The sequence below is a fragment of the Anabrus simplex genome, chromosome 1 (genome assembly GCF_040414725.1).
Source record: "Anabrus simplex isolate iqAnaSimp1 chromosome 1, ASM4041472v1, whole genome shotgun sequence".
In the NCBI taxonomy this organism is placed as follows: domain Eukaryota; kingdom Metazoa; phylum Arthropoda; class Insecta; order Orthoptera; family Tettigoniidae; genus Anabrus; species Anabrus simplex.
The window spans coordinates 560,660,934-560,683,638 of record NC_090265.1 but is presented as its reverse complement, the minus strand read 5'-3'; the positions used below and the strand labels follow the sequence as shown (position 1 = coordinate 560,683,638).

Below are 22,705 nucleotides of genomic sequence, written 5' to 3'. Positions count from 1 at the left end.
AAATGTGGGATTAGATATAAACTTTGTTGGTGGCAAAGTTAGTGTTGGGGACAAATGGGATATAGAAACTTAAAGAGAGTTTTAGAACCACTACTTTGGATTACACAATGATATAAACTGGATGAAAACTATGTTTCTTTACTTGAATGTGACATTTCTACATTAAAATATAGACTAATTATACATATTAACAAGTCGGCTGTTTCAGAATAAGATTTGTAAGAAATAGGTTATTTACGTGAAATTGTATCCTATTTTTGGAATCATATATTGGTAGGGTACTGGCGTATTGGAGTATTTTAATGGCTTACTCTGGGTCTATGGAACCTTTCCTAATGTCCCGAGTGTATAATATGTTGGCTGTACCCATCAACTGCCAACATTTTGTTCTATCTGATAAGCGGTATGGGACAGTCATGTGAATGCCGGTGATTCTCTTGTTCCGTTCACCTCCTGAGTAATGAATGGAATTGATAGCGTATTGTTATTTTAAAATAATGAAATAATTGGAAAATTAATATAGAAATTATTAAAAACTTATATCTGTAGTAATAATATAAATATGATTAAAATAATGAATATTACTAATTTATTTTATTTTTTCATTTTTAACATTTCTGTGCCCTGCCTGCTGATGTTGAAACTCCAGTCCAGTGTGGAAGATACTTAGTGGCGTTTGCAAATTCTCCTTTTGGAGATTTAATGCATCTCTACCGAGCTCGATAGCTGCAGTCGCTGAAGTGGGGGCCAGTATCCAGTATTCGGGAGATAATGGGTTCAAACCACACTATCGGCAGCCCTGACGATGGTTTCCCGTGGTTGCCCATTTTCACACCAGGCAAATGCTGGGGCTGTATCTTAATTAAGGCCACGGCTGCTTCCTTCCCACTCATAGCCCTCTCCTGTCCCATCGTCGCCATAAGACCTATGTGTGTCGGTCTGTATCTTAATTAAGGCCACAGCCGCTTCCTTCACACTCATAGCCCTCTCCTGTCCCATCGTCGCCATAAGACCTATCTGTGTCGGTGCGACGTAAAGCAACTTGTAAAAAACATAAAATAAAATAATGCTGCTCTTGTCCCATAAGAACATGACTGGATAGCGTTGTCTTAATTTGTTTCAAACTACTGACATTCTTAAATCTGTTCATAAACTGTGGACCGTTTGGGGAGATGAGGATCTAACGTTGGGAAATGTATTGTTGCGTGCTCAAGCGACCGTCACCCCTGTCATAGCCTCCTTCGGTATTTCCTGGAAGGGATGAGTGAGTCAGGCCGGAGACCTTCCAGCCTGCCTTTCCTTGTATTGTGCTTTCGTCTGGTTTCCCCGTGCGCCTTCTGGAACACGAAACGAGAATGTTCCTCCTCTATGCGCATCCCAAAGATTCCGGTACTCCACCACCAGGATATTAAAAACGCCTAGCTGCGAAGAAAGGGAAGTTGGAGTTGTACAGCAGTAGTGCTGGTTGTCGTCGGAGCTGTTGTTGGTGGTGACTGCTTCACCAGAGTTAGTGTCTGTGTCAGTAGCGTTGGAGTGATCTTTTGTTATGTTTTGGAGCCGAACAGCAGTAGTTGTTGCTTGAGTGAGTGAGCAGTAGCAGTGCTCGTTCGCTGAATGTATTGGAGGAGTACGACGGAGAGTAATGTTAAAGTGTGGTCTGTATTGTTTAGTGGTGTTGTGTTATTTTCTTGCCGAGTAATATGTGCTGAGTAGTTCACTGTGTGGAGCGGCTTCGTGAAATGATTATGTGAGTGACGGATTTCTCTGGAGTCGAGCCAAGGAACAGTCGTGGTGGTCGTGCTTCATGACCGCTAACAGAATGTGTGTTCGAATCTGTCTGCGTGAAGCTGTTGAGTGGAATGACTGAGAATGCGAAGAAAACTGAATGGTGAGCTAGCATTACGAAAGGGATCGACGTTCCAGGTAAAATCCAGTGCTGGTGCCCTGCTGTGTGGAGGACAAGAAACTTTCTAAATAGTCACTAATTAGGGAAATGTCATCAATTCTCAAATACAATTGTGTGTAGTAATTGGGTCATCCTACTCTAAAATATATCGATAAGTAAGACAGTGTTTCATTCGTAACTAGCTCTACCGCCTGTCACTGACCGGTTAAGGTTAGAAGGAGAAGCTAATTTAATTAGATACCACATATGTTGACAGGAAGCGCTTTTATGATTTCTTTCTCTCTCGTTCTTCGAGTGATCATTCCCTCCTGTTTTCCTTCTCATTTACATAGCCATCATCATTACTTTCATTCAATAGGGGATGATAAGCACGCGGGTTTTCACCTTGTAAGAACAATTAAGACAACCATCACACCCTCACCAGTTAATTTCTTACCGTCACAACATTTAACGATGTTCGCTGTTGGTGAACTAGGCAGTGAAAATTATGATTTGTGAACATCTCCATCGTCACTGTTCGTAAGGGAAGAATATGGAAGTTATAAAAGATTGGAATGTTATAAAAGATTGAATTTTGCACCTTACAATTTTTTAATGTTCTAGTTTTGGATACGTTATGAATATGTTCTCGAGTAATTTACGCCCATGCGTAATTCATGAACCCCGATTTTTTCAAGTTGAATCTGTTAAAAAAAGAATACTTGCGTACTTTATGCCCCTGTTTTCTACGTTTATTGCACAGTTCAGGGCGAGTTTCGAAATATATATGTCGTTTCAAACTCCGCGTTTTGAAAACTGGAATTACCGGACTGAGGAATGCCCTATTTTTGCATTACGAGGCGGTCATGACTACCAGTAAGTAGTTCAGAAGAGTGCTGGCCTTACGCAGTGATGCTCAGCTTCTGAAGTTCGCCTGTGTTTTGTGATACACGATGAGCATGAGTACAAGTAATACTGCTTTTTAAACTCACGTGATGAACTATGCCGAAGGACACGGAAATGAGGCAGGAGGTCGTATTCAGTATCCGAAAGTAATGAACGTTATTGGCGGAAACAGGAAGCAGCACTTCAAGCTACCAATAAGTCTCAAAATGTATTTCGTGACCCAAAATATGGAAAGTTTCCGCAAGCAGAGCAATACCTCATGGCATAACTTAATGTCATTACGCAGCTATCGATTTGTCGTTTCTCGCGAAATGGTGTATTTTAAAGGACGTGAAATAGCTGCAACACATGGTATCGGCGTGACCGAATTTAAGGTAAGCCGAGGTCGGGTAATACATTTTTGAGAAGAAATGGCCTTTTCCTTCGACGGGGAACGGCATTATACCAACGAATATCGAGTGTTTATAACGAAAACGTGATTTCTTAGGTTTACTAAGTCTTAACCGTGCTGATACGTACAGTGCTTCAATATCAATGATAATTTTGTTACCACTTAAAAAAAAAAACATTTTCCAAACAGTAGCTTTCAATTTAATTTCATTTAAGACACTTTCATCTGTACTAAGATAATATATTTTTATACCGTGTAAAAATGTCAAATCTCTGTGCCATATAGTTTCTGAGAAAATATTCCATAAATGTGATGTACTTTGATGTTTCATGGTAGGGCTTTCTGTATACCCTTAGTAAATATACTTGTGTGCATTGTTAAGTGGTATGGATTACATAGACGTGCCTGTTAGTATTATTACCTTAGGTGTTGGGTATATGAAAAGACTTCAGTGAACAATTGTGATTAGCATAATATTGTGCGCGTCGCATGACTACATTTGCCGAGAATGTAAGTTGAAGTTTCGAATATAAGTCGGTATGTGATAGTTGAACCCGACCATTTTTAACTACCGTAACGTCTTTTGTGTGCTTACGTTTCCAGTTCTTACATATGTAATAATCGTGGTCGCCACGACATTTACATAATTTGATTGCCCACCCGAATTAATTGTATATATACGTATCATGTATCATATGTAATTTTATTCATTATTAACGTCCATCATCACCATTTATATAATTGTACGTAAGAACGAGAAATAATTTTTAATTGTAATATATTCGAATATTCCGTGGTAATGTCAAGACAGGTCTTGCGCTATCAGGCTACTTGGTGTCTCGCAATAGTCCAGGAAGGTTAATTTTGGATGGCTCTTGGAAACGTACGCAACAGCAAGAGGAAGATACATAATTTCGTTGTTGAGACGCTAAATTACCCCCATATCACGTGCTCCTATCAGGAGGGCTTTTTCTGTCATGGACAGACACTTCATCTATATATCGGCAGGGTGGTGACGTATATCGGCTCTCATTGGAACGAGATGTCATGTGTTACAAGGGAGGAAGTGGGAATATGAAGAGGATTTATATAGATCTACACGGCGTGGTGAAGATCATTCTGATTCTGTATTCTGCATTCTTCATTCTGCATCCAGCTTTCTTGAGTCTCCATTCTCAGCTAGTCCACGGGCTTTTAGAGAGTCACTCTGCTATCTAAATGCATCGCTTACGACGTGCTTCTACTCAACATTCCTTATCAGCCGTGTGAGACTTACTCAGATTATTTAGAAAGACAAGTTCATATAATATAGACGGACTGGATGTTTCCGTTCTCTCTATTCAATTAATTCCGATGTGGAATTTCACATTATAAGGCTGGTACTATGTTTTTGGTACTCAGCACAATAGGGAGTGATAGATCCAGGGTGGAATCCATTCCATGAAGCAGATGCCAAGGATGATGCTGGTGGAAGAGGGACGACAACGATCAACCACGGAAGCAGATGACGGAAAGATCAACCTCCGGGGAGCATGAGTTATCCCTGTTATCGCAAGTCCGTGCGTGTAGTATTGAATTGTAATCTCAGTCAGTATTTTTTTTATTTTGGTAAAAACTCGTTTTTACGTAATTTCATCTTTTTTGGAATAAAACTTTTTTCTTTTTACATCGTTAAATAATTAACTTCTTAATAGGTTCCCTATGTTTTTCCACATGGTATTTAACGGTCAGTATCCTTATACCTCACGACCGGGATAGTATCATTAAATTAAGTTTAGTACTTTTTAGAACTAAATTCGGTTTCAAATTACATTTAATTTCGAAGCCTGGCGTCCAGCGTGCAATTGTTGTTAATTATCTATATAGGGTGTTTGATCCGTTACACATACAAGCGATCCGTTTCCTTCAGCTCATGATTTGGTAGTAGTTTTTAATTTCGTTTTGTTTCGTGATCGATCACTTCCTAATTTTGGCTGTGCTTCAACCTCGTGTTATTGATTTACTTCAAAAGAAGGGAGAAGCCATTAGAGATACCATTTAGACACAAATAAATATTCAGAGATCTTGACTATGAACAACAAAGAGAATTCATTCAACAGGAGTGGCAGTCAACGCAGTCAACATATATAAAGAAATATGCGACATCTGTACGAAAGTCGCTAGAAACATGGACACGACCGTTGCTTCAAAAAACGAGTCTCATGCTTACAACGAAGGGTTTCTACCTTTTCAAAAAGAAACACACGAAATAGAAGAGCAAAACAGCACAAAAGAAGGGGCAGAGTATCGAGAAAAGGGTTAGGTAAATACCGTACCAAGGACATCAGTACTGCTAAGAAAGATAGAGAACGTACAACGGGCACCAAGACCAACATTCGTTATTGGGAGAGAAGAGGACGAAGCTGTATAGGCAGGAGGAAGACTGAAAAATAATACTGCGGAAGATACACGAAAAAATTCCACGCAAAAATGGAGTAGAGGGAGACAGACCAAGCGAAGAACTCAACAGCAGCGGTACAAACAAGGCAAAAAAAACAACTGTAATTTTCAAAAAGTAGAGGCTAATTTTGATTAAAAATAAATGTAAATTTTTCCAGTCCCTCGCAGTGAGAAACAATCAATGGCTCTTCCCAGCTATTGCTTCCTTGTCTGTTGAGATAAGTTAAGGGCGTAATGATAAGCACAACCTTTTGGATTAACGTATGAATGGTGTGAACATAAGGTCGGTTGGTGAATTAATTCAGTGGGCTTGGCAGACTGATATGTAATAGCAATTTCTGGCTCGGTGAGAAAAGCAACGGGATACTACATCACTCCTTATTTCCCTAGTACGCTTCTTCAGTAATGCCTAAGCCATCTATGACAGCTAATGGCAGAGCTTTCTTTATGATCTGCTTTACGTCGCACTGACGCAGATAGGTCATATGGCGACGATAGGATAGGAGTGGGAAGGAAGCGACCGTGGCCTTAATTAAGATACAGCCCCAGCATTGCCTGGTGTGATTATAGGAAACCACGGAAAAATAGGGCTGACGACAGTGCGGTTCGAAACCACCATCTGCCCCTAACCGCACGTCCACTTGCTCGGTAATGGTGGACCTGTTGAGGATCCAACCAGCCTTCGAGTTGAGGACTGAACATACATACATACATACATACATACATACATACATACATACATGGTGCAATGTGTCCGACTCCTTGACTGAATGGTCAACATTGAGCCCTTCGATTCAGAGGATCTCGGGTTCGATTCTCGGCTCGGTTGGGTATTTTAATCGGGTCTGGCCGTTTCCACTGACTTGGGGGCTGAGCATTTGTGGTTGTTCCAACACACTCCGTTTCATATTAACCCACCGCAGTACTAACCGCCACTTAAACACGCTAATGAATACATCCTCCTACAAAGGGTTGGCGTCAGGAAGGACATCCGGCCATAAAACAGGGCCACATCCACATTCGCCAAATAGCCCGCACCCGTTATCCTACCAGGGTGTGTGAAAAGCGGAATAATAATAATAATTCCAGAGTATGGGAGAGTTCTAGACAATACTGTATACGATATTGACACAAGTACTTTCCACGGGAGCCTTGATTTATTTAATCACCAGCATTTACTGGAAGGTATCATTATATTATTTGTACGAAATGAAGACAATTCAAGAGAATACACCACGTTGACATGAGCTCTGAAATAACAAAATAAAAAAGAGGGGAAGGAGGTTCTATCATTAGTAAGGTCTTGCAGAATTATAGGACTAGCTGTTTTGACACTATCGTGTAATGAGGTGCTATAGCTCTATGAATAGTTTACATTGTCTGTACTTACGAACACTGGCGATACACCGACTGCCATCCCGACTGCCATGATGCCCTCTTGGACATACACATCTGCCTCTGTCACACGTCAGAAGAACTCCTGGTTGCTCAATGTGGCAGTAGTCACTTGTAAGACACGGCTCATTTATTTCTGTAATTAGAGTTCAATGGTAACATTAAAAAGAAAGCAAACTGTAGAAATAATCTAAGTGTATGCACTTCTATGTGCTCTTTCCTGGTAGTACCATTTGTAGCAGATAACTAAATAGGTAATGTTATCATGTTTTAGAGCTAAAATCATATTATCATAATAAAACAATATTAGCTGCTACCCGCGGCTTTGCTAGCGTGGATTTCGTAATTTGATAAAAGTAATCGTTCCTCGCTACTGAAAATTCCTAAGATATAAAAACTCACTGAAAAATTGAGTTTCATTTACCCCAGTACCTCTTTGCAAACCAGGTTTGTGGTATTGCCTTTTGGAGCTAAGATGACCAGGCAGACCTAACTCTGGATCCTGCGACATAGAACTGTTCATGTGAAAAACAGCCCTCTATCAAGTCGGAAAAAAGTTTATATTTTTAAGGAGATTCCAAATACGAATTATCACGTCTGCAACATCCTTTTCTGAGATATAAGTATCACCATAAAAAAGAATTCAACCCCTTTTACGGTCCTTTTAAACGCCCCCCTCTTAAGTGGATTATCCGAAAAACCAAAAAATACGTGTTTCTTTTTTAAAAGATTAAAATACCATTTTTTACAACTGTAAATTTAAGTTTTTGAGCTATACTGCAGATATTCTCACTTTAAAAATTAACCCCCTCTTTCACTTCCCCTTAAATGTATTTTCCGAAAACGAATTATCCGTGTTTCATTACTTTTACAGGGGATTCCAAATACCAATTTTTCACTTCTGTAACATGTTACGTTTTTGAGATATACTGTAGATATACTCATTTTAGAAATTCGCCTCCTTTGTCACTCCAGTTCACCCCCTCCATTCCCGCCTTAATTTGCATTTACCAAAAACATAAACAAAATACGCGTTTCTTTATTTTTGAAAGAGATTCCAAATACGAATTTTCATGTAACATTTCCAGTTTTTGAGATATAGATGTACTCATTTAAATAATTCACCCCCCCCCCCTTTTCATCCCCTTAACGATGGAGTATCCAAAAATCCTCCTTAGGGAGCACCTACACACTAATATAAAGGTATCCTCAAAATTTTATTTTTTTATAGCCCTGCACTTTCAAGACGAGTGATCGTTCTTTCTATTCCGCCGAAGTTTGATGTTATGTATGCCAAGTTTCTGACCAAGCTCAGGAAGAAATTAAATCTAAATCTTGCACAATGTAAATACATGATGAATCAGAAGGACGAAACTTTTGAAATGCCCAGGGTATAATAATTTCTGCAATAATATTGAGTAGCATAGAGCCACGTCCCCAGCGAGTAAGGATTAATTGAGGAGGAAGAGGTAGGCTAGGACTGACAAGATTGCAATGAGCTTTATTTAGACTTTATATTGACAGATTTTTCTGGAATAGCGTATTAATAATTGTATTATTTTATTATAAAACAAGTGTGAAGAAAAGGAGACTTAAGACGTACGATACCAATAAATCATATTTCATATAATTGATAATAATTTGAAGCAATACCTTACCAGAATGCACAGTTCAAAAAAGTTAGGGGAACATGTTTTTGAACGTATGCCATGCTCCACAAAACAATACCTCACACCCAGGTATATTACCAACTAAACCTTTATTCTTTACCGTTGAAGTATACAAAAGAACATCGATGGATTCGCGTTCATTTTCAGAACTCAAACGGAAATGTCCAAATAAGGGCGAAAATAAAGTGATAACAGTCCTCCAGGGTGGATTTTTATCTCAGTTGGAGAGCTTCAGTATGGTGTATGTCCTCCACGAGCATTTGTCAAAGTTTGGCACCTACATGGCATGCTCCGTATAAGTCGATGGAGGTCACGTCGCGGTATCGGTTTCCATTCTTCAATGAGAGCCTGTTCAAGGTCTTGAAGAGCCTGTAGTGGAACAGGACATCTACGAATACTTCTGTCAAGCCTATCCCACACATGCTCGATCGGATTAAGATCGGGACTCACTGCTGGCCATTCCATCTCTTGAATGTGTAGTTCTCGCAAGACAGCTCTGATGATGTGCGCTACATGAACCCTGGCATTAGCGTGCATGAGTACGAATTCAGGGCGAACACCGCATGCAGCAACCAACACATGCTGAAGCAGTATCTGCTGGATGTACCCCGCAGCGGTAAGATTACCACGGACGACGAAAAGATCCGTACGGCCATCAATACTGATGCCACCCCACAGCATCATAGAACCTTGTACGAATCGGTCGCCCTCCTGGGCAACATTTGGCATGTACTGCTCACCACGGCGTCTCCATACACGTTGACTTCCATCACGGTGTGTCAGGGGAAATCTGGACTCGTCTGTGAACAACACAGGTCTCCATTGGCGAAGTTGCCAGTTGACTTGGGTACGGGCAAACAGAAGGTGAGCTGCGCGATGTTGCTGCGTTAGACGGGGCACTCAAACAGGTCGTCTGGGTCGTAAGGACACTTCTCTTAACCTGTGCCTTACTGTCTGGTTAGACACCGTGACTCCAGTGACCCTCCTGAGGTCTTGTTGTAGTTCTCTGACAGTTGCTGATCGACGCCGCGACGCACAGATGGTCAGATATCGGTCATCCTGCGGGGTTGTCACGCGTCCACGACCTTGTCCAACCCTCCTTGTGAACTGGCCTGTCTCATTGTAGCCATTCCACAAGCGTTGAATAACTGACGGAGAGACATTGAGATCCACAGTAACACGACGAAAAGTCCATCATTCCTGGATAAAAGTGACGGCCCTTGCGACTTGAACCTCATTAAGGTGTCTCATGGGACGTGCTGGTTTACGTAAAACGTGCTCAGATGACCGCAGTAGTCTGTGTACCTCACAATGATACACGGACGCACCACTATTCACTTTGTTTTGAGGGGTCACCTGATAGTTTAATGGATGGCTACGCCTATAGATTGAGTATAACTTCGATTTGACATACCTTGAGTAGCTAAGGTCTCAAGGTATGCTGTACGACCGTTGGAACCCCATCTACCAAATTAACGTTCACATACCAGACGTTACAAAACACGTTTCCCTAATTTTTTGAACTATGTATCAAAAGAGGTTTATCAAGTTTTACGGATTCTAGGCCGAGGTTTATCAAATTTGTGATACCGGTACGCAGTGTATATGAAAAATGTGTAGTCTTTTCCAGAACAGCTGTTTAGTTCTAAACAATTATCCCCGATGAATTGGAAAAAGGCAAACAAGAAAAAACCTAAACATTCTAAAAATCATGTCCATACGTTCTCTGAATCAACCACTCTATAACCTGTTTAGTTCTCGATTATGGTAATTGGAAAGTATTTTATAACAGTTCAATTACTTACTTCCCTTTAATATAGTCGATCAAATAACTACCGTAATGTATAAGCTCCCATATTCCTTGAAAATATTTGGCAATATATTATCACTCCGTCACATATAATACTACAACAGATCTACTAACAGACATGATTAAAATCGAAAACATGCAACGGACTGTAAACATTAGCACGTGCATTCGAAGCTGAAGGGCCCGCAACATGGCGATGCGCGAAAGTGTTCAATATTCCGCATAGCATCAGCGCGCTCTGTGAGTCGCCATGAGTCCCGTCTTATTCAATATCGTAACATCTGATGTAACAAGAATCACCCATGGCACGGATTAGGACGTCGTGATGTACATGTATGCCGATGACATTGTCATAGGAGGGCCAATCCTACAAAACGTCCAAGATGCACTCGAACAACTCTCGGAATGGGCAATTGAAAACAAATTCTCAATTAATACTAAGAAGACAGTTCCAATGACTTTTTGGAAAGGTGGAAAGAATGCATTAAAAGACCAACTGTACCTAGAAGGAAACAAATTAGCAATTGTGAACCAATTCAAATACCTGGGCATCTGTCTCCAGACGACACGGACCACCTCTATATACGTATTAAAGAAAAGGTAACAGAACCGATTAGAGCCATGAAAGACATTCCAAAGATTGTCTCTGTCCACAGCAATGAAACTTTTTCAAGCGAAAATAATCCAAATTTGACATATGGAATAGAAATTATATGGGAGCATTTAAAAGTTCGTGATCTGGAAACTCTAGAAAAAGTGAAAGCTTTATGTGGGTGTTTGGTGTTTCACAATTCACTCGATCGAGACTTGGGGGGAGGTGAAATAATTTACATAATATAAGCTAAAATGCCAAAAAACATAATGAAAGAACAAATGAAAAACAAAAGACAGCCTAGGCAGAAACTAAATTAGCACAATATACAATATTCACATCATCATGTGGGGCAAAAAACAACTCATTGCGACAGAATTCAGTGAAATAGGGGTTAATATAACATTGAAACTAAAAACTGTGTTAACCTAAGAAGAAAAGAAATGAAAACAAATTATACAGATGGAAATGAACAATAAGCTCACATAGTGAGGTGAATTTGATTACTCCGTCTAATGATAGAATATATAATGTATTGAATACGGAGGATACACTCATTTTTTCACCAATGTAAAGTGAAAACTTCACCAGTCAATTTAAAAGCCTTGTTTGGGAGTGTAGAGGGTGTAGAGGAAGGAAGAAAACACAGTTTGCCTTTGTGTCTAACTGCCAAACAATGCAAGACACCCAAGTGCGTCACACTCTCAGTATGGCACTGAAGGTCATTGACAACCAGCCTCGTTGCTTATGCCCAGGCTGGACGAGTTTGCCGTTGAAGCGCTGCAGGCAACACGTGGCGTAAATGTGGCGTGTAGATGTTTTGTGTATGTATTATGTATCAGTTAAATTCTGTGGCGCTACATGACAATCATGTGTTACGGGAATGTAGTGATAGAAAACACAATTTATATAAGAAATATACTTCATGTATATTTTTCTTTATGTTGACGGTGGCGACCTAAATGCCATGCCACTGGTCATTATTAGATTGTACTTACTTGAGGTGTTGTAACATCTACCGGAGGCACTGATATAGTGAGCACCTTGCCGACATTGACAGACACGTACGTTACTGCACTCCGCTGCCAATCCCATCTTTATTTGACACTGGTAATCAACGTCACATTCGTCTCCTATCTCCAATGGTCCTGGAATATGAAATATATTTTTTGTAAATTTTATGCAAGCATAAATATAACTGTTCATTTGGAAATTATTCAATTGTGTTGAAAGATGAAGTGCTGTGTCTGTCACATCACTTCATGTTCTTATTTGCTTCAGTAAACCTGACTGACTGACTGACCGAGCAACTTTTCATTCCCCTCCCTGAAGGGGTGGGGCGGGCCACTTAGAGGGTTACGCCTTCTCTCTGGCCAAGCAAGAGATGTGGGCGTGTTGGGGAGGTGTGCTGGACGGGGAAGTAGGTAAAAGGATGTGAAAAATGGGGAAGATGGGAGGGTGTGTGGCCTGTTTGGTAAGTTTTCTTGAATTTTTGCATGTACAAAAGCTACAGAGCTGAATTAATAAATACAACTAAACTTGCTCAAAGCGGAATAGCAAGGGACCATTTTTTTTGAATTAGACAAGTTTCCGCATTACACGAAACATCGGGATTTTTGCCTTAAAACACCAATTACCACGACGACCGTTAAACAAAACATGATACAGTATACACTATTTTTAAATATTGTTTAGCGCTTACGCATGACGCTCGGCTATCGAGATTGATGCACGTATTACTGCAGTACACTGATTTGTTAATTATAGTTATTACTGCGCTGTCCGGCTCCATGGCTAAATGGTTAGCGTGCTGGCTTTTGGCCACAGGGGTCTCGGGTTCGATTCCCGGCAGGGTCGGGAATTTTAACCTTAATTGGCACGGGGGCTGGGTTTGTGTGACATCTTCATCATCATTTCATCCTCATCACGACGCGCAGGTCGCATACGGGAGTCAAATCAAAATACCTGCATCTGGCGAGCCGAACTTGTCCTCGCACATTCCTGGCACCAAAAGCCATACGCCATTTTTTTTATTACTGCGCTTTTATATTACATACAGCACGATACACGGTATATTGCCTTCAGAAATCCGACTACATCTGCTGGGTTTGAACCCGCTCTTTAGGGATACGGAGGCTGACACTCTACTACTCCTCAGAGGCAGCTTAGAAAATAACTAAAAATGTATTTTATTAGCATCAGTATTTCAAAGTTGGGTTCTGGTATTTATATAAAATGCAGAAAGCACGTTATGCTCTATGAACATTCTTTTCTTTCTTGTTGGCTTTGGCCTTGTCACTCAACCCACTGTGACCCATATGAAAAGTTTAAGCTCTTTTTCTCTGGCTTTTTAAAAATTATTATTTTGTATAAATATTTACTACATCATTCCTGCATCGAAATACTGTGTAGGAAGGATACTGACTGCAAGGTGATTGGGGATTTAAATGAGATTACGGAGTGGGTATGTGGGAATCTGGGAGTGAGATTTCTAGATCCTAATGGGTGGGTAGGAGATAGTGATCTACGTTCAGATGCTTACTTACTCCTCAGCGCTAAAGCCCTTGTAGGGCCTTGGCCTCTCTGACGGTTGTAGCCCAATCTTCACGATCTTCTGCACGCCTCCTCCATCTTCTTATTCCCATCTTTCTTAAATCCTCCTCCACATAATCCAGCCATCTTTTCCGGGGGTCTTCCTTTCCATCTTCTACCACCTAGATTTCCTTTCTAGATCATCTTGACAGCCCTATTATCTGGCATTCTCTCCACATGTCCCAACCACCTTAATCTGTTGGTTTTTATTTCGGTTACAATACTTGGATGTCCATAGAGTTCCAATTCCTTGTTTTTCCTTATTCTTCACAATTCCCCTTCCTTCACTGGGCCAAAAATCTTTCTCAGTATTTTTCTCTCCCATCTGTTCAACCGTTCTTCATCTACTTTGGTCATTGTCCATGTTTTAGAGCCATAAGTTACTACTGGTCGTAATACTGTTCGATAGACTGTCAACTTTAATCTTCTACCAAGGCTACGTGATCTAAACACTTTCAGTAAAGCTAAGTAAGCCCTATTGCCTGCGGCAATCCTCGCATTTATTTCCTCTTTCATGTCTTTTGTCACCAGCACTCCTAAATACTTAAACTTTTCACATCTCTCGTAGTTAATCCCATTTGATTTTATGCACTTGTCCTCCCTAACTACGGTCCTCCTAGATGCAAACAGGTAATGAGTTTTGGCATTATTCACTCTTAGGCCCATTTCTCCTCCTTCCTTTTCTAATCTATCCAGTCCTTCCTCTAGGTCTTTCAATCTTCTAGACAGCATATCAGCATCAGCAGCATAAGCCAGATTCTGTGTTACACGGTTGAACAGCGTACCACCTGGATTACTGACCTCCACCTTTCTCATCACACGCTCCAAAACCACATTGAAGAGCAGGGTAGATAACACACCCCCTTGCCGCAAACTTTGGTTTACTTCAAACTCTTTAGTAAAATTTCCTTCCAATCATGCACTTAGTACCTGTTAGGGTCATTTGTATCAGTCTTATCAATTTAGTTGGGAACTCCTTGTCCATCATTGTTTGATACAGTTTCCTCCTTTTCACACTATCATAAGCCTGCCGAAAATCCACAAACAGCTGATGCACATCCACATTATATTCATAGCATTTCTCCATTATTTGCCTGATAGTGAAGATGTGATTTGTTGATCTACCCTGTCGAAAGCCACTTTCGTAGTCTCCTAGTATCTGCTCAACCAGTGGAGTGAGTCTCATAGACAAAACTTTGGCTAAGACCTTATAAACCGCACTCTATAAACCACACCACTCTATAATTTTCACAATTTGCTTTATCTTTCTTCTTATGAATTGGGCAAATAATCGCTAAGCTCCAATGCTCTGACATTTGTTCTGTCTCCCAAACTTCCACAATTAGTCGGTGAACAAGTTGCGTCAACTGTTCACCCCCGTATTTAATCATCTCAGCTGAAATGTTGTCACTTCCTGGAGCCTTATTACTCTTCAAGTACTTAATTGCCGTCCTCACTTCTTCTATAGATGGTACAGGCACTGGTTTTAAATCTAGGCTAGGATCCTGCCAAGGCTGCCCATCCTCTTCTTCCAATCTCACCGTCTCTGCAGCCACATTCAACAGTTCACTAAAGTATTCCGCCCATCGGTCAAGAATACGGTCTCTTCCCCCAATCATGTTTTCTTCTTTATCTCTACAGAATACAGCATGTGTTTGAAAACCTTTCTGTACGTCCTTTATTTTCCCATAGAACTTCCGTATTTCTTGCATATCATATTGTTCCTCCAAATCTGTAATCCATTTCCTCTCTACCTCTCTCTTCTTTCTCCTACAAATTCTGTCTGCCTGTTTCCTCTTCTTCCTAAATTAGTCTACATATGTTCTTGTTTTCCTTCTAAACATTTTCTTCCTTGCTTCATTTCTCTCCTCAATTGCTCTTCTGCAATCATCATCAAACAATCCTTGCCTTTCAGTCTTTACTTCCACTCCTAGTACTTCATCCTCAGTTTCCTGCAATGCATCTCTCAATAAAATCCACTTTCCTTCGATGTTTTCCACTGCACAGCTTTGTTGTTTAGCCTCCAATTTCTCCTCCATCCTGGATTCATATAGCTGCGCAGTTTCTTTATCTTTCAGTTTTGAGACCATATATCTCCTTGTAGCTTTCCCTTTCTTAGCAGATCTGTAAGCTGCAATATGTTGCCTGTATTTTACCGTACCAAGTAATGGTCCGAATCACAATCAGCTCCCCTACAACTGTCAACTTGTAGTATGTCAGATCCATGTCTCCGATCGACACCATCTGGTGAACACCAAGTGGCTTTCCGTATATTCTTTCTCTGAAACCATGTACTCCTCACCACCATCGAGTTTCCCGTGGCAAAATCAATTAGCCTCTGTCCATTATCATTTGACTCATCATGCAAAATTTCCTTCCCAACTGTCTCCCTATAGGCTTCTTCTTTACCCACTTTAGCGTTGAAATCTCCAAGTATGATTTTACATCTTGTCTTGGGATGCATTCTATTTCTTGTTCCAATTGTCCATAGAACACATCTTTCTCTACATTCTCAGCCTCCTCTGTAGGTGCATACACACATACAAGCGTGATATTGAAAAAATGGGCCTTCATCCTTAGAGTGCATATTCTTTCATTTACAGGTTTAAAATTCAAAACTACTGACTTATATCTGTCATTCACTAGGAAGCCTGTGCCACCTATTGTACCTCTGGCTCCACCACTACGCAGAACTGTATATCTACCACATCTAAAAACACCATTTCCTTTCCATCTGACTTCCTGAATTGCTGCTATTCCAATGTTATATTTATCCATTTCTTGTTTCAGACTGTTCAGGGCTCCTGGTTTATTCAGGGTTCGTACATTCCAGGTTGCTATAGACATATCATATTTCCGTTTGCATTTTCCATTTCCTCGCGTGGGTCGTTTACCATTGTCATCAGTCCGGCTATTCTTGTCTATGAGTTTCGTAACGAGTTGTTTTTTCGATATAGGGTTGTTAGCCCCATGATCAACTCCCAACCTGGAGGACCAGGGTATCCCTCTTAGCTCTTAGTCTGGCCTATCACCTTTGACCTGTCCGGCTTGGATGGCCCTACCAGGAGCTTATGCTCCCGCCGGCATAGCTCTCAGGATCACTTAGGCACGCAAGCTCCCACATCGCGACAAGATGAAGGTACCAGCGTGGGAGCAAAATAGAGTATGGTCCCAGTGTATGGGACCCTCACCAGGATTACTTGATTCAAGAACTGGAAAAAATCCAAAGAAAAGCAGCTAGATTTGTTCTGGGTGATTTCCGACAAAAGAGCAGCGTTACAAAAAAGTTTGCAAAGTTTGTGCTGGGAAGACTTGGGAGAAAGGAGGCGATCTGCTCTATTAACTGGTATGTTCCGAGTTTTCAGTGGAGATATGGCGTGGAATGACATTAGTAGACGACCGAGCTCGATAGCTGCAGTCGCTTAAGTTCGGCCAGTTTCAAGTAATCGGTAGATAGTGGGTTCGAGCCCCACTGTCGGCAGCCCTGGAGATGGTTTTTCGTGGTTTCCCATTTTCACACCAGGCAAATGCCGGGGCTGTACCTTAATTAAGGCCACGGTCGCTTCCTTCCAATTCCTAGGTCTTTCCTATCCCATCGTCGCCATGAAACTATATGTGTCGGTGCGACGTAAAGCAAAGCGCAAAAATAGAATACATATTAGTAGATGAATACGTTTGAGTGGTGTCTTTGACATTGGGAAAGATCACAATATGAAGATAAAGTTGTAATTCAAGGGGACAAATTGAGGCAAATATTCGGTTATAGGAAGGGAGATATTCAATTGATTTCCTATTTCTTTGAAATCATTTAAGAAAAGGCCGGGAAAACAACAGATAGGGAATCTGCCACCTAGGCGACTGCCTAAATGCAGATCATTAGTGAATGATTGATTGATCATTTTGGTAGTATCACACCACTATATTACACTGTTTCAGAACACTGGATATACGCAACTTAAACTTATTTCCGTCATAAAACTCTATACAATACTTCATAACACTAAGCTTTCTTCCAAAAATAAAACAAACTTGTTTCCTCGTCTTTCTAATCGCGTCTTTCTTAATGCGGTCCTGAGCTCTTCACATTAGATCGAGAAGAGTGGAAGAGTTCGATGTATTGGCAAATTACTTTACGTCACAAAAGCACTGTGGCTGTTCGTGGGTTCTGCTCTTGTTTTGATCTTCATCTTCTTCTTCGTCTCCTCCTCTCTCTCCTCTCTCGGACACTTTGACTGCTAGAAGGGCTGTAGCTGATTAGAAAATGTGCTGTGTTGTAAGTTGTTCTGTCTCGCAGGGATCGTTTCTCGCTCGACACAAGTTGGATATTACCGTCACGTTTTCAAGCATTTCAATCGTTCCATCATCCGTTCTATCACTCCCTCCAAACACGTGCGTCAGATTGTCCAAACAATTATACATTGATCATTCCAGCAACAGAAATGCACAAATTTTGTACGTACGACTACATCAGTTCCTAATATTTTCCGCATTGTACAAGTAGATTTGAAGAATTCATTCTTCGTTTCCGTTTCCGCGTTGAAATTAAATGCAATCCACAGCCTGTTTTCCAGTCATTGACTGGGTCGGGGATGGAATGAATGAAGCCCCCATCTAGCGGCAAGGATAGGAATTGTGCCGGCTGCCGAAGCCTGTCACACTCATCAGGGGCAATGATCAATGACTGACAGATGAAATGAAAAGATATTGGAGAGCCTTGCTGGAATGAATGATGACAGGGAAAAAACCGGAGGACCCGGAGAAAAACCTGTCCCTTCTCCGCTTTGTCCAGCACAAATCTCACATGGAGTGACCGGGATTTGAACCACGGAACCCAGCGGTGAAAGGCTGGCGCGCTGCCGCCTGAGAAACGGAGGCTCGAGATTCCGTATTAAGGCCCGCTCACACCTAGCGGAAGGGAGACGCGGCGCGAAGGCAGAAAAATATTCTTTCGCTGCGTAATTGATGCGATGGCTCTCACTTGCACCTACTGGACAGGAAACGCGCCGCGCCAAAGAAGAGGAAGTTGCTTGGCGAGAATATTTCTTCCGATTCTCCCGCCGGTATTTTATTTCGGTAATGTTCGTATAGTATTCGGGTGTTTCGCAATCGCGTTTAGTCCATACCGTACATGCACATAGTGTTTGCTTCCTCTGGGCTGTGTTGAAAATGGACTCCGAAAAAGTTATTCATTTATTTGAAAAGTACACTTTTCTATATGATAAATGCCATCCATAAGTTATGTAGCAATACCATTGAATTAGCAGTTGAAATTTCACATTGCTCATTCGGAAATACACTTTGAATTTAAATTAATGCCGTCCTTTGTTCTTCCCTTTCAGCATCTTCAGCTAAGTGCTTGACTCCATGGCTAAATGGTTAGCGTGCTGGCCTTTGGTCACAGGGGTCCCGGGTTCGATTCCCGGCAGGGTAGGAAATTGGTTAATTTTGTTGGCACAGGGGCTGGGTGTATGGGGCATCTTCATTATCATTTCATCCTCATCACGACATGCAAGTCGCTTACGGGAGTCAAATCAAAAGACCTGCTCTTGGCGAGCCGAAGTCCTCGGACACATACGCCATTTCATTACCAAGAGAGCAAGAGCTAACACGTGATCCATTAGTTACGTTCGGCTGGACAAACGCTTCACACACAACTAAGGCAAGTTTTGACGGTCAGCTGTCCAAATGACGAGGCGCGCTTCCGGTAGGTATGAGCGCACACAGGAGAAATTCTTCCTCTCTCCACGTCTCCCTTCCAGTAAGTGTGAACGGGCCTTTAGAAAGAAGAATTATAAGGAAAATATTAGGTCCTCTAAGAATTGCAGAGTTTTGGAAATTAAGAAGTAACAATGAAATTTACCAGAACATAGAAAACATATCAGAAACAATAAGAAAAAGGAGATTGCTATTTCTTGGACACATTTATAGAATGGATAACAATAGACTAACTAAAAGAATCTTCAAGTACCTTTGGGAAAAGAAATCAACCACCACCTAGATTCAGGAAGTCAAGAAAGACCTGGACAGGAACAACATACGAGAAGAAGAATTATTGGAAAGAAAGATTTTTTAGGAAGAAAGACTTACAAATGGAAGGATACCAAGGGAGGAAGGAAAAGAAGACAGGCACAAAGTGGACTGAAGACAGGAAAAAGAAGCACAGTGAAACAATGAAAGAATTTTGGAAGAAAAGGAAAGAACAACTAAGGAGGAAGAAATTAAATTGTAACGTGGTCCTTAGAAGGCCGGAACGCAAGACACAGTGAAACAATGAAAGAATACTGGAAGAAAAAGAAAGAGCAACTAAATACAGAAGTAAGAACATTATAACTCCGTAAGCTTCGCCGGGACCGAGAAAATACTCCGTAGTGAAAAGTTTACACTTTATTCAAGTTCCCCTTTGAACACGTTTTACTATATATCTTTAACATAACGTTAATTGTTATGTTAATACAGTAGTTGCTGTTTGATCACGGAGGGACAGAGAGAGAGAGTGAGAGAGAGAGAGAGAGAGATATGAATGAAGAAATAAATCTGTGATTGTGATTTCTTCGTCTACCGTTTTTTCTACAGCTGTGGGGTCGTGGGTGGGAACTGTTTCGCACAGATGTGGATTTGGCCCTGTTTAACGTTCGGACGGCCTTCTTGACGCCAGACGTCAACCCTATCTGCAGCAATGTATTCACTATTTGGGGGTTCTGTGGTGGTTGTCTGAATATGAAGACACGTACGTTACTGCACTCTGTAAACACACCGCAAACCCCCATTCCCTGAGCCAGAAAAATTAATCGGAAGCGATTAAAATCCCCGATCCGGCTGGAATCGGACCCGGGACCCTCTGAACCGAAGGTCTCAACGCTGACCATTCAGCCAAGGAGTCGGGCATCATTGTGATCACGCTTCATTGTAGAGCCGCCATCGACTTTTGTTGTTGCCCTATTTCCGCATAACCTTTGGTGGTGCTCTTTGAGGATCCAACCAGCTTCCAGGCTGAAGACGTAATAGTGTTATAATAATAATAATAGTAATAATAATAATAATAATAATAATAATAATAATAATAATAATCGCATGGCCTTTATAATAACACTATAATAATAATAATAATAATAATAATAATAATAATAATAATAATAATAATAATAATAATAATAATAATAATAATAATAATAATAATACCACCCGTGTGGGGATTTACCGGTTACCTCCATCGGGCGCGTCCCATTGGAATTGGGGAAGCTCGCTGGCTCTGCCGCCAGCAGAGTCAGAGGGTAGTAGGGAAATAAAATACCACCGTGAAAAAAAAAATAAACTGGTCCCTTGCCAGGGTTACGGCGAAGACTGGTAAATGACCAGAAGCCAGAAAACATCTTGAGGCAACCTCTAGGGCTAACAACCCTAGTTGTAAAATGATGGGTACCCGTCCAAAGCAAAGTCAAGTCAAAAAGCATGATGGCACAACATTTCAAGAAACATACCCCAGGGGGTAAATCTTCGGATAAATCCCTCGTCGTGAACGCCACGGCGCACGAGTCTCGTTCGGATTCTGGGGGAGACTCGACATCATGCAAGAGACGAGTCGGAGCGTCTCGGTGTACCCCGCAGAGTCAAAAACTCAGGCCAAAATCTAAAACCTTTCTAGCAACTTTCAACATAAATTCACTTACACAAACTGGCAAGCTGAAAACCCTCACCAAAGCTCTTCACGTAAATCAGATATCCATAATGGCCCTACAGGAAACAAGGTACCCAGATGAAGAGATTTTTGAATCCGAAGGCTACCGATTTTTCAAGAGCAAAGCGCAAAGAGGAATCCTCAATGGAGCTGTGATGCTTGGAACCGCGTTTGCTGTTAGAACCAAGATCCTTAAATCGGTTGCAAATTTCGAACCTGTGAATGACAGATTGTCTATACTCACAATTAAATGCGCGAACAAAACATACGCCCTAGTTAACGCACATGCTCCTACAAACGATAAGAACAAGTCTGATCCAGACGAAGTTGATAATTTCTGGGACCTACTGGATGAAAAATTAAACAAAATCCCCAAACACCATGTCACGTTTCTTTTGGGTGACTTCAATGCCCAACTAGGTCGTGAACAGCAGTACAAGAAAGTTATAGGAAATTACCCTGCTCACAAAAGCACCAATCCCAACGGCAAAAGACTGGTGTCCATTTGTGAAAATCACAACCTGCAGGTCATGTCGACCCACTTTCGCCATCTACACAGAAAGCAAACGACTTGGCGTTCTCCCGTCCAAGCTCTCGGAGAGTTCCAAATTGATCATGTTGCAATCTCCAGGAGAAACAGCCCTGAGATTATGAATGTCAAGGTAAAGAAAGGCATCAATGTGGCCTCAGATCATTATTTGTCTCTTATCAAATTCAAACCAATTCCCGCAAACACAAGGAAGACAACCAAACAGATCACACGCTTCGACAATGATAAACTTCGGCAAAGGGTCGAGGAGTTCCAGGAGAAGGCTAGACCAAATGACTGTGACTTTAACAACGCCAAAAGTCTCCTTGTTGAGGCCGCCAAAGACGTTGCAGAAATCAAGAGAAGCAAAAAGCATGCCTGGTGGAATGGTACCTGCGAATCAGTCCTCCAAGAAAGACTCAATGCGTGGAAACAGTACTACTCTACGAAATCAGAAAATGATTGGGAAACCTACAAAACCCAACGTGCCCAAGCAGCTAGGGTGTTCAGAACCGAGAAACGTAAATACGAAAAATCTCTCATTGAAAAGATAGAACAAAACTTTAGGAAGAATGAAAGCAGAGAGTACTACAGAGCCTTCAAACGCAAACTCACTGGCTATAAACCACCATCTCTATGCTTTGAGCGAAAGGACGGCACACTGGCGACGTCAAATGAAGAAAATTGCAGCATTCTGGCAGATTACTTCAAGAATTTACTTAATTGCCCTAAACCGCAAAGCTCCATTGAGACCAAGGAACCCTTACTCAGGTACCCAGATTGCAGACCACCCGACATAGATGAAATCAAGCGCCACATTG

General features: G+C 41.3%; 1 protein-coding gene across 1 annotated transcript in view; it reads right to left on the bottom strand.

The window, feature by feature from the left end:
• The window catches only part of LOC136869706 (prion-like-(Q/N-rich) domain-bearing protein 25), a 109,000-nt gene that overhangs the window by 42,870 nt on the left and 43,425 nt on the right, over positions 1–22,705 (bottom strand). Inside the window, exons 3-4 of the mRNA XM_067144869.2 lie at positions 12,087–12,236; positions 7,012–7,152 (exon numbers count right to left, since the gene is read on the bottom strand). Of these exons, the coding sequence (XP_067000970.1) occupies positions 7,012–7,152; positions 12,087–12,236 (291 nt within the window). The remainder of the gene's footprint in view (positions 1–7,011; positions 7,153–12,086; positions 12,237–22,705) is intronic.